Source organism: Ornithorhynchus anatinus, chromosome X1 (genome assembly GCF_004115215.2).
Source record: "Ornithorhynchus anatinus isolate Pmale09 chromosome X1, mOrnAna1.pri.v4, whole genome shotgun sequence".
Taxonomy (NCBI): Eukaryota; Metazoa; Chordata; class Mammalia; order Monotremata; family Ornithorhynchidae; genus Ornithorhynchus; species Ornithorhynchus anatinus.
The window spans coordinates 82,994,497-83,007,008 of record NC_041749.1 but is presented as its reverse complement, the minus strand read 5'-3'; the positions used below and the strand labels follow the sequence as shown (position 1 = coordinate 83,007,008).

Here is a 12,512-nt window from a genome sequence, read left to right as displayed (position 1 = left end):
ACACTCAGAGTAGAACATATTAGCACCACCTCAAGGGAATCTAACTATCAAAACAATGCAGCTTGGGTAGGGTGAGGTGAGTGGACCCTCTCACCAGTGGATACATGTGCAAAATACTGTAGCCATGCAAGTCTTTGGCTGGAGAATGAGGAGAAACTGTAACCCTGAGGCCAAGAGACTTATGTCCACACCTTTAAATTGTATATTATAAATTATTTATTTATAGAGAAGCAGCATGGCTCAGTAGAAAGAGCCCGGGCTTGGGAGTCAGAGGTTGTGGGTTCTAATCCTGGCTCCGCCACTTGTCTGCTGTGTGACCCTGGACAAGTCACTTGACTTCTCTGGGCCTCAGTTCCCTCATCTGTATAATGGGGATTAAGACTGTGAGCCCCAAGTGGGACAACCTGATTACCTTGTATCTCCCCCAGCGCTTAGAACAGTGCTTGGCACATAGTAAGCGCTTAACAAATGCCATCATTATTTATTTATATTAATGACTGTCTCTCCCGCTAGACTGTAAGCTCATTGTGGGCAGGGAACATATCTGCTAACTCCATTGCATTATATTTTCCCAAGCACTAGTACAGTGCTCTGTACACAGTAAGCACTTAATAAATACCATTAATGATGATGATGATGAAGAGAGTGATCTAAGCTGACAATTCAATAGTATTTATTTATAGTATTTATTGAGCGCCTACTATGTGCAGAGCACTGTACTAAGCGCTTGGGATGAACAAGTCGGCAACAGATAGAGACAGTCCCTGCCGTTTGACGGGCTTACAGTCTAATCGGGGGAGACGGACAGACAAGAACAATGGCAATAAACAGAGTCAAGGGGAAGAACATCTCGTAAAAACAATGGCAACTAAATAGAATCAAGGCAATGTACAATTCATTAACAAAATAAATAGGGTAACGAAAATATATACAGTTGAGCGGACAAGTACAGTGCTGTGGGGATGGGAAGGGAGAGGTGGAGGAGCAGAGGGAAAAGGGGAAAATGAGGGTTTAGCTGCGGAGAGGTAAAGGGGGGATGGCAGAGGGAGTAGAGGGAGAAGAGGAGCTCAGTCTGGGAACGCCTCTTGGAGGAGGTGAGTTTTAAGTAGGGTTTTGAAGAGGGAAAGAGAATCAGTTTGGCGGAGGTGAGGAGGGAGGGCGTTCCAGGACCGCGGGAGGACGTGACCCAGGGGTCGACGGCGGGATAGGCGAGACCGAGGGACGGTGAGGAGGTGGGCGGCAGAGGAGCGGAGCGTGCGGGGTGGGTGGTAGAAAGAGAGAAGGGAGGAGAGGTAGGAAGGGGCAAGGTGATGGAGAGCCTTGAAGCCTAGAGTGAGGAGTTTTTGTTTGGAGCGGAGGTTGATAGGCAACCACTGGAGTTGTTTAAGAAGGGGAGTGACATGCCCAGATCGTTTCTGCAGGAAGATGAGCCGGGCAGCAAAGTGAAGAATAGACTGGAGCGGGGCGAGAAAGGAGGAAGGGAGGTCAGAGAGAAGGCTGACACAGTAGTCTAGCCGGGATATAACGAGAGCCCGTAACAGTAAGGTAGCCATTTGGGTGGAGAGGAAAGGGCGGATCTTGGCGATATTGTAGAGGTGAAACCGGACAACCCCCCAGGACCTTCTCTGAAGATGACAATGCCAAAGGATCCTGGTTCTGTCATGACTTTCCATGCCTACTCTCCAGACTGCTGGTCTAAAGACAAATATCCGGGCCCTCTGCCTCTGCTAGAGCAGAGCTAGGACAAAGCAGCAATCCTCTATACCCAGGAAGAGGAGAAATTGGTGTCTAAGGGAGAAGCAAGCCAAAGAGCAGTCTTTCTGGCCCAGAGCTTCTTTCAGTGGCAATGAAAACAGGTGACCCTCCATTTGTGCTTTTGTTGCTAATTTGAAGCTCCAGTTTCTTGAGGCCAGTAGTGCTTGTACAGCTCCTCTGACCTTTACTGTCAGTCAGTGTGATATGTCAAGAAGCCCCTGGGTGTCACCCCGGGCACTTTGCCACACCTCTGCAAAATGGAGGGGTGCACATGAATACATGAACGGAGTGAGGGGTGCGTGCATTCTGAAGAGGAGTGAACCTTTGGTTGAGAGCTCAGTAATATGCATCAACCATGCCCACCAATGCCTTAGACTGGCCCCATTTCCAGCTAGGACACTGAGAATTACTCCAATTACAATCAGCCTAGTTCAAGGCAGAGAATCCAATCTTTATTTCATTTGCAGATTCTGAGGGGGCAGATTAGCTGCTGATCTTGAAGGTCTGCAGGCTCAATAGTAGATCAGATTCTTATTTAACTGGGTGAATACCTAGAGGACCTCATCTAACCAGTCATATTTCTCCTATATTTTCTAGTTTGGAGTATTTTCAGAGGCAAATTTTGGGAGGGGAACTTGGTCAGTGGTTGTGTTAGTTTACACTAGGCAACCCCACCTTGAAGTTTGTGCTCTTCTGATCTGTAGGAGAGGAGCCAGTTGGACGGACATACAAACAGATGGGTGTTGCCCCAGGAAGACTGAAGTAGTGAGCTGAAAAGCAATCAGTTTAGCATTCCAAGTGCTCTTAGGGTTGGCGCAGCTGTACCTTTGGGTTTGAGTAGAACCTGACCCACTTGGAACTTGCCTGAAGTTCCCAGAGAGACAGTTAGGTCTGGACCCTCCCTCTCTAGCACACATGTGAGCAGGACCTGTCTCGGGTAAGCCTTTAGGGTTCTTTTCCCTTTTCACTTCATCAGATGCCTCCAGCAGAATAGGGCCCAGAACAGTGAGGTAGATATACAAAGCAGTCTGGCTTAGTGGAGAGAGCACAGGTCTGGGAGTCATAAGGACCTGGGTTCTAATCCCTGCTCTGCCACTTGTCTGCTGTGTGACCTTGGGCAAATCACTTAATTTCTCTGGGCCTTAGTCACCTCATCTGTAAAATGGGGATTAAGAGTGGGAGCCCCATGTGGGACAGGGACTGTGTCCAACCTGATTAAGTTGTATCTACCCCAGCATTTAGAACAGTGCTTGGCACATAGTAAGCACTTAACATTGCTATTGTTATTGTTCTTGTTTGTCCGTCTCCCCTGATTAGACTGTAAGCCCGTCAAAGGGCAGGGACTGTCTCTATCTGTTACCGATTTGTACATTCCAAGCGCTTAGTACAGTGCTCTGCACATAGTAAGTGCTCAATAAATACTATTGAATGAATTAATGAATGAATGAACAAGTACTATTATTATTATTATATACTCACTGCGCAGGCTGTACTATCGCTGTCTGACAGGCGTTGCTGCAGGTCAAACCAGAGTGTCTGAAAGCAACAAAATAGAGTTATGGGGGATTTGTGTCTTGGAGACTGATCAAATTCCTGATCTGGGTGTGTATGTTAGGGATCCAGGGGAGGAGATTCAGTTCCAATAACTATCTCCACGTGAACGGCTTTCTGGGCTGTATATGGATTGGAAGAATTTTGCCTTTGCTCTTTAGGTAACCTACGCAGAGTAGGGAATGGGAAGTAGACCCCATCAATCAGCAGAAGGTGTTCTAAAAGACAGCCTCATCCATCAGTAAACACATGCAGAATCCAAAGGAAGCCTGTTTCTCGAACTATTTCCAAGTGCCTCCCAGAGTATTTGGCAAAAGCACATAAGAAATGCTAATATCGATTCAGACCAATGGCCCACCTAACCCAGTATTCTCTCTCTGAAAGTAGCAACAAGATACTTGGAAAGATTGGGGATGGTTGGCCAACCTAAAATCTATTATTATGTTTAGGGATGAACAGGCTAACAACCAGTACCACACAGTATTCAACCAATCCAGGTGTAGGATGGTTTTTACAGTTATAAAAGCATGTTTGCTTTTTACTTCCCCAAGCGAATAACTTTCAGTGCTTTTCATCTGGCAGGGGTTCAGTAATTGCAGTAATTCAGTAATTTGCTCAAGATGTCATAGTAAGGGAAAAGGAGGGGCAGGAATTAGAACTCCAGACTCCATACTGTCCCAGTTCACTGTCGTTCTTCATCTCCCCACCACTTTTCCTTACTGCCTAGAGAGGTAGTCTGGCAGCCCACTGCAGTCTTGGATTAAACACATGAACTATTCCTTGACACTCCTGTGAGTCTCACACCATGGCGTGTTTACAATTCCTGCTGGCAGCTGGATCCCATCCACAGGGCTTCTTACCTGGTCTCATGAGGCTCTTGGGTTAACAGCTGGGAGAGAGGCAAAGGGAGAAGGAAACAACGAGGTCTAGTGGAAAGAGCACGGTCCTGGGAACCAGAGGACCTGGATTCTAATCCCAGCTCTGCCATTTGCCTGCTGTGTGACCTTGGACAAATCACTTAACTTCTCAGAGCCTCAGTTGCCTAAACTGCAAAATGGGGATTCAATACCTGTTCTCCCTCCTACTTAGACTCTGAGCCCCATGTGGGACAGGGACCTTATCCAGCCTCATTAATTTGTATCTACCTCAACACTTAGAAGAGTGCTTGACACATAGTAAGCGCTTAACAAATACCATAAAAATATATTTTAAACCTGATCCCGAAATGCCTCTTGCTGTGGCCCAGAGCTCGCTTTAGTTCCTTATCCTATTTTCCTTCCCTACTCTGTCATCCATGTATTCGAATCCATACCTGCCTCCTAAGCACTTGGGTACTCATCCCACTCCCCTTCCCCCACAGCCCTTCTGTACATATTCTTATACTATGCTGCTTCCCTTATCTGTAATTTATTTTAGCATCTGTCTCCCCGGCTAGATTGTTAGCTCTTTGAGGGCAGGGATCATGTCCCCTTACTCTATTGCATTTTCCCCATCAGTATAGTGTGCTGCATACAATAAGTGTTCAAAAAATAAGATTGATGTTTCTCCCAAATTTTCCTCACAGCAAGAGCTAAAGGAGGTTATAGCAGGGGACAGCAGGAGAAGGTGGAAAGTGAATATGACATTTCTGATAACATCAGATCCAGGCAGATTAGAAATTATACATGAGTAGCTTTGAGGGAAAAGCAGATTTTTATTAGGGTTCCGTGCCAATCTTGATCAGTCTCAAGCTTTAATGGGAGAGGCGGAGAGTGGGGGACTCCAGACAAATAGGCAGATGACTCTCCTCTTATTCACCTCTCAGCCCCATTGGCTCAGAGGAGGCAGTAGAAGATGGGGAGATAGCATCCTTCTTTTGGGGATGGAACAGGAACAATCCCACCTCTCTTTTTGCTTCCAGGACATCTCCAATTGGATGTCCTGCCGGCACCTCACATCATACTCAACATGTCTAAAACAAAACTCCTCATCTTTTCCCCTAAACTCATTTGTCCTGCTAACTTTTCCCATCTCAGGCAACAACATCACCACCATCCTCCCTATCCCAGAATCCTGCAACCTTGCCATCATCCTTGACACTTCACTGTCAGTCAACTCTCACTTCCAGTCTACTGCCAAATCCTGCTTTTTACTATACAATATTTCTCAGATCCACCCTTTTTTCTTCATCCAAACTGCTCTTGCTCTGGTACAAACTCTGGCATTGCCTTGGCTAGTTTATTGCATTAACCTTCCTTGTTGGTCTCTCGGGCTCTTCCCCCATCCAGTCTACACTACCTGCTGCTGTATGGCCCAATCAGTGAGTGGTATTCATTGAGCTCTTACTGTGTGCAGAGCACTGTATTAAGTACTTGGGAGAGTATAATACAAAAGACTTGGTAGGCATGGTGTCTGCCCATAAGGAGCTTACAGTCTGGAGGGGGATACAAACATAGAAACAAATTACAGATAGGGAAAATTGCTGTTCCTCTTGCTTGGAACTTCCTCCCTTCCTGCATCGGTCAGACCACAGCTCTCCTCTCAGTCAAATCCCTCCTAAAATCCCAACCCCTCCAACAAGCTTTCCGATTAAATTCCCAGCACCTTGAACTATATTACCCCTTCAGCCAACTCCAGCACTTATGAAACTATTTACACCGTCAATCAGTGGCATTTATTGAGCACTTACTGCGTGCAGCATACTGTACTAAATGCTTGGCTTAGCACTTTTGTGTATAGGAGTCTGCTCAATTTATTTATTTTGACTCCTCTATTTTTGTGTTTGTTTATCCCATTGGAATGTAAGCTCCTTGTGGCCAGGGGATGTGTCACTTCTTTATTCTGTCCATCCCAAATGCCTAGTACAGTACAGTGCACCACATCAAGTGAGGGCTCTCAATAAATGCTACCACCTCAAGGCAGAGAAAGAAGCTTCAGAAACAGACTCTCCAGAGGAATTGGCCAAGCCTTCTTATTTATTTTGACCTGAGAGTTTTTCCCTCATTCTCTATCCCATAGCAAGCTACACACAAAACATTACACCTAAGTTGCCTCAAAGCCCAGCTGTTTATTATAAGCAATTTTCTCCACACTTCAAGAGGCCTTTGGGGCATCTCTTTGGACTGGACAGGGAAACCTAGGAAGTTCTCAGGAATACTGTTTCTTGTGCCCCAAGTTCCTGCTACATAAACCCTGGGACAGGTTCCTTGGCCAGAGAAGCTGAACCATAGTCTTTGCCATTCCTTCACACTGCTTTCTTGGACTTTTCCCGTAGTCCTGCCTAGCAACTCCCTGAGCCATTCTCAGATGCTAGGAGAGAGAGATTACCCACTGCATGTTCGGTCACTAAATTAGGGAGTTTCAGCAGCAAGGAACAGATGCTAGGCCTCCAATTTTACATTTAGATTGAATTTGGGCATCGCAAATAGTCGTCCATCATGGCTTTATGGAAAGGAGGGCTTGTTCCAGCCTCGGGTAGAAGTGGTCAGGGAGAGATGATTTATGTGCAGAAAGCCACATCACCAGATGCTAAGAAAGTCCCATTGCACCCCAGAAGGACGCTCATCAAATGCTGAAACTGCTTCCTGTGAAAGAATTCCATAGGTCACTGTCAGCAGACTAGCAAAGGTAATCTCACTGCACTCTGATTTTGATCTCTAAAGCTTTCTGGTTGAGGCCTTGATTCTGTCAAACATCCGGAGATCAGGCAGTGGGCCGGGACTAAATACTGCAGAACCACTGAGATGGAAAGAGCTTAGCCACATCCCTTACTCTGACAGCTGCCTCAAGGTATATAATTTAACAGGTCTCAGGCAGATGAGACTGCTGTTGGAACTGTTTCCTTGCAAGTGGATTTACAGATTCTAATTGGAAAAATGTGTTCACCTAAGCTATTTCCTTTTCAATTTAGTTTCCCATCGCTGAGATTTTTCTGATTTGTATTATTTGTTAGACTTTTTAATGAAATTGGGAGATTCCTAACAGATGGCCTTGAGGGTAATAATATGATGGGAGCGGGGGAATAAGCCCTGTTGGTTGATTTTATTTTAGAACAGGATTTGGGAGAGATGGTTTTGAACTAGAGAATCATAGGCATGGATGGGACATTTGTTCCAGTAGGAAGCCGAGGGAATTTCTGTTAGTAGGAGAGGTGAAAAACACACAGCCGCTTCTCAGTAAAGCATCAATCACAGCAGAAGTGCACACACCCAGGCTAAGAAAAATAAGTGGAGAGCGCTGCTGGGCTCCAGCCACCAGAAACAGCTGTTCAGAGATCCTCAGCTTCAGTTTCTGGAATCAACAACCTTGAAGAGTCTCGCTTCCCTCTTCCCAGGTGTATGCGTGGCCAAGTGGATAGAGCACAGGCCTGGGAGTCAGAAGGATCTGGGTTCTAATCCCTGGTCTGCAACTTGCCTGCTGTGTGACCTTGGGCAAATCACTTCACTTCTCTGTGCCTCAGTTACCTCATCTGGAAAATGGGAATTATGATTGTGAGCCCTATGTGGGATAGGGACTGTGTCCAACCCAAATACCTACCCCACTTCTTAGTACAGTATCTGGCACATAGTAAGCACTTAAAAAGAATACCACAATTATTATTACCCTCTCTTCTTGGTCTCACAGCCTTTGCTCAGACCTGGAATTAGACTCTTTTGGGACCTTTTAAAGTTGTAGAATGAAGCTGGCTTAGTACAGTGTCCTGCACCCAGTAAGCGTTCACTAAATACCGTTGGTTGATTGACTGATTAGTCATGGATATGAGAAACAGCATGGCCTAGTGGAAAGAGCACGGGCCTTGGAGTCAGAGGACCTGGGTTCTAATTCCTCTCTGCCAATTGTTTTCTGTGTGACCTTGGAAAAATCATATAACTTCTCTGTGACTCAGTTCTCCCCCTCCTACTTAGAATGTGAGCCCCATGCAGAACAGGGACTGTGTCCAACCTAATTAACTTGTATCTACTCCAGTGCTTGGAACAGTGTTTGACACATAGTATGCATTTAACAAATACCATAAAAAAATGTTTATTTTATTTGCCGGGGCTTGGGGTTGAGGCCAACAGAAAAAAGACCTGATGAATCGTTCAAGACACCCCAGCCTGGGCAGGTTTCACCCGGATGATTTTGATGGGCTCAATGACAATCCATGTGGTTCGCCTTCTTGGCAACCACTTGAATGGTAAAGTGTTGACTTGATAGGCAACTTAGAAGAAGCACAACACTAACCTCCCAACAGTGCCAGTGGTGTTCTGCAGCCCTGGAACTTGGGGAATTTCCCTAAGAAAGTCTGGGGTCCGAGAGTCTCCTCTTCAGATGAGCCTAAGGAAGCCACAGTGGCTCACAGGGTGTGGCTAGGGCCCAAGTAGAGTCTGGAATCTGGGGAAGGGAAGGTAGGAGCCTAATGCAAGGGTCTGATCTGTCCAGAGGCCCGTCTCCTGCTGTGCTAGCCAGGCTTTGCTCCCTTTACCTCACCCACACTTCATTTCCCATTGACCCTGTTGCAGAACAAAGGCAAACCCGAGTTGCTGAAAACAAACGAGTAAAAATAATAATAAAATGCATTAAACCAATCACAATTTCATCTTCTCAGAACTGCATTTGGTTGTCTTGACAACCAATAGTCTAAAAATAAACTCAGACTGAGCATCACTTACCAAGGAACCCAAAGTTGTTATGACAACCTCAGTAGATGAATTCCCCTCTCCCCGCCTCTGTGGAGAGACTTCCTGCAGAGTCTCCCCGAATGTGGCACACTGGGCAGCACCTGTCCTTGTGACATCCTCAGGAATTCTACTCAGTTCTTACTTTCCATGCTCTTGGTCAGACATCTTAGCTCTCTCTCCCGATCCTTTAAACGCCCCCTAAACTGACCCACAATCCATCCCTGTTACTCTATCACTCTTACCTCTGCCCTACTGGGCAGGTTGGGCCCCCATCGTACGTGGCTCCTAATGATGTAAGCAGGTCAGCATTAGCTGACTGTACTTAACTCCTCAGCAGTCTAAACTCAGAACCTCTCAAGAGGGAACAAGCACGTTCCTCTTTTGGCCTCTTTTGGACAGAAGCAGGCACTTTCTCTGAACATTTCATAGTTCCTGACTGGCTCTGTGCCAAGAGCTTCTCCCCCAGGACACCAGCCGATGGCAAAGGAAAATGAAGTATTACAACATAACCCGCTCACTGGATTCTTCCCAATCCCTCTAATTAATTACTCACAATGATGAACTTCCAATCATTCTTGGGGCTGAATAATTTAACTTCAGGGGAAGGAATTTCACTGCAATTTAACTTTTATTAACATCTACATTTTTCCCGATAATGAAGGAGCTATTTATGAAAGCTCAAGATTATGAACTAAATGAAGAAGGAAACAACCCAAAAGTATCCTAGGGGAGGGGAAGGGAAGAGAGAGGAAAGCTGGCCTGGAGAATTACAATGGTTATTTTCCTGTCTAGTTCATAATTTCCTTGATGGCTAGAAGTGTAGCTCTCTCTCTCCTCTTCTCCATCCCTCCTTTTCCCCCGCCTTTTCTTACAGTGGCACTTGCCACCCTGGGAGTACTCATAAATTTAGACTGGTGAAGGTGACTCTGATACAAGAAACCTGTAACTGCTGCGACCTTCCTTTCCCAAAGCCAAGCATCTTAATTCAAAGAATGAGATTTCCCCCCAACAAGGATGCTTGAGTTAGGAGGGAAGGTTGGGGGACTGCAAGGAACACGAGAGCAATTAGGGAGCAGGATTGGAAAGCTATTGCATCTCTGAGGAAACAGCAGGACCAGTGAAAAAAGAAACAGAATCAAATTAGGACCCTTGAGCTAATTCTATTTTTTCCCCTCCCGCCAGCTTCTTTGCCTAGGGAGCACTGTCACACAGGAAGAAAATGCAAGTTCAGGCACAATGGACAGTCCAGAAGGTGAGAGGAACCTTAGATACATGCTAATATCCTACCCTGCCAGAGACCTTCCCTTGAGCAATTTCCCCTCCTCCGTTGGCAGAGCCCTAGGCAGTCATGCTGGGTAACACTGACACAGGAAGGCTGAACTGTAGGGGGTCAAGACTCTGGTTCAGAAAAAGATGAGTGGGTGTGGGATCGGGTCATTCAATCGTATTTATTGACCACTTACTCTGTGCAGAGCACCATTAGACTGTGAGCCCGTCATTGGGCAGGGATTGTCTCCATCTGTTGCCGAATTGTATATTCCAAGCGCTTAGTACAGTGCTCTGCACATAGTAAGCGCTCAATAAATACTACTGAATGAATATTAAGAGCTCGATTACGGTACAAGTAGACACATTCCCTGCCCACAACGAGCTTACTGAACATAGAGGGGAGCCAAGCGAACCCAGACTAAGGAAGGAGAGAGGTAGATTCCAGACTTCTTACGAATGCAATGGATGTTGTTTTGCTTTATGCCAGTTTTGTCTCTGTCCTAGGATAAACAAGCACCTCGGCTCAAATGGTCTCAGTGTCGCAAAGAGAGCGGTTAGCTCCTAGGCCCAACACTAGATGGAGCTAGAAATCCTTCCACTTGGTCTCCTGGTCTAAGTAACTACTCATCGCACTCCATTGCTGAACGGTTTGCTTTCCAATTCCCTCGGGTTTACGCGGGACCCCCACAGGAAGAGTTGCACTGCGGATGACATTTTCAGCCAGCTGGTACACTCCTTCTCTTTTCTTATGCCTCCCCCTCTCTTCCTCACTCTCTGGTGCCTCTCACTGTAGTTTCTAGGCACTCAGACACGGCGCTCAGCTTAAAAACAAAATATATGAGCATCTCCCCGCGGCCCCCTCTTTTTTTTTTTTTGGTGCTTTGAGCCATTAAATATATACTAAGCCTTGTTTCTTGGGATCCTGAAGGAGAAATAGAGGAAGGGTGAGGCAGATTCCGGGAGGTGGTTTGATGCCAAGACTTAGAAGGCTCTCGAGGAGTCATGCATCACTTGGGCGTTCATGCCTTGGAGTTTTTGGCCTGACTGTGTTGTCAAAGGTGTGGCAAGGATGGCACTTGGAATAGGTGCACACCGCTGAATGCATTTCCACATCCAGCTATCATGAGATTGGTACATGTGTGTGTACACCTGACCTTTCCCCCATCAGTTACTATTGCTACTGCTATTAAATTGTGGGCAGGGAATGTGTCTCTCATATCGTTGTGTTGTGCGCTCCCAAGCACTTAGTACAGTGCTTTGAACACAGTAAGCACTCAATAAATATAATCGACTGACTGATACAATTGTTTGGCACTTCCAATGGTTGTGTTGGGAGGGATAGGTATAATTTTAGACAGGCATTTTCTAGTAGAAAATTCTCCCTTTGCCCCGAATGAAAAGAGACAAGATAATGATCTGTGGGGATTCCTCAGTGCAAATGGGATTTCTGTTTGGGGAGCTTTGTACTACGATAAGCAGCATGGCCTAGTGGCAAGAGCACGGGCTTGGGAGTTAGAGGACATGGGTCTAATTCCACCTCCGCCACTTGTCTGCTATGTGACCTAGGGCAAGTCACTTCACCTCTCTCTGCCTTAGTTACCTCAGTAAAATGAGGATTAAAAGTGTGAGCCCCATGTGGGACAGGGACTGTGTCCAACCTGACTAACTTGTATCGACCTCAGTGCTTAGAACAGTGCTTGGCACATAGTAAGTGCTTAACAAGTACCATAATAGTAATAATTATTATTATTATTATTACTCATCTCCCTTCTCAACGCTTCTTAGCACATCCACATAATGGACAGGCTGTATTTTGGGTCTTTTCATCCCCACGCTGAGCCTAATTCCTTTGCTCCACTGGGTCCTGAGTGCCCTCAAGGCAATCTCCAGAGTCCAGGCAGGCTGGTACACTCCTCTTTCACCCCACTGCCAAACAACTAGCAGCAGCGTGGCTCAGTGGAAAGAGCCCGGGCTTGGGAGTCAGAGGTCATGGGTTTGAATCCCGGCTCTGCCACTTGTCAGCTGTGTGACTGTGGACAAGTCATTTAACTTCTCTGTGCCTCAGTTACCTCATCTGTAAAATGGGGATTAACTGTGAGCCTCATGTGGGACAACCTGATTACCCTGTATCTCCCCCAGCGCTTAGAACAGTGCTCTGCACATAGTAAGCGCTTAACAAATACCAACATTATTATTATTATTTTCTCTGGGCAGCACCTGTCAATTGGCCAGACCCTTGGACCAATCAGGAGACACACATGAGCACACAATTTTACTGGGAAAAAGAACCCACCCGAA

General features: G+C 46.1%; 1 protein-coding gene across 1 annotated transcript in view; it reads right to left on the bottom strand.

Moving 5' to 3' along the window:
- NECAB2 (N-terminal EF-hand calcium binding protein 2) overlaps positions 1-12,512 on the bottom strand; it is a 142,458-nt gene that overhangs the window by 14,905 nt on the left and 115,041 nt on the right. Inside the window, exon 9 of the mRNA XM_029049794.2 lies at positions 3,235-3,291. Within this exon, the coding sequence (XP_028905627.1) occupies positions 3,235-3,291 (57 nt within the window). The remainder of the gene's footprint in view (positions 1-3,234; positions 3,292-12,512) is intronic.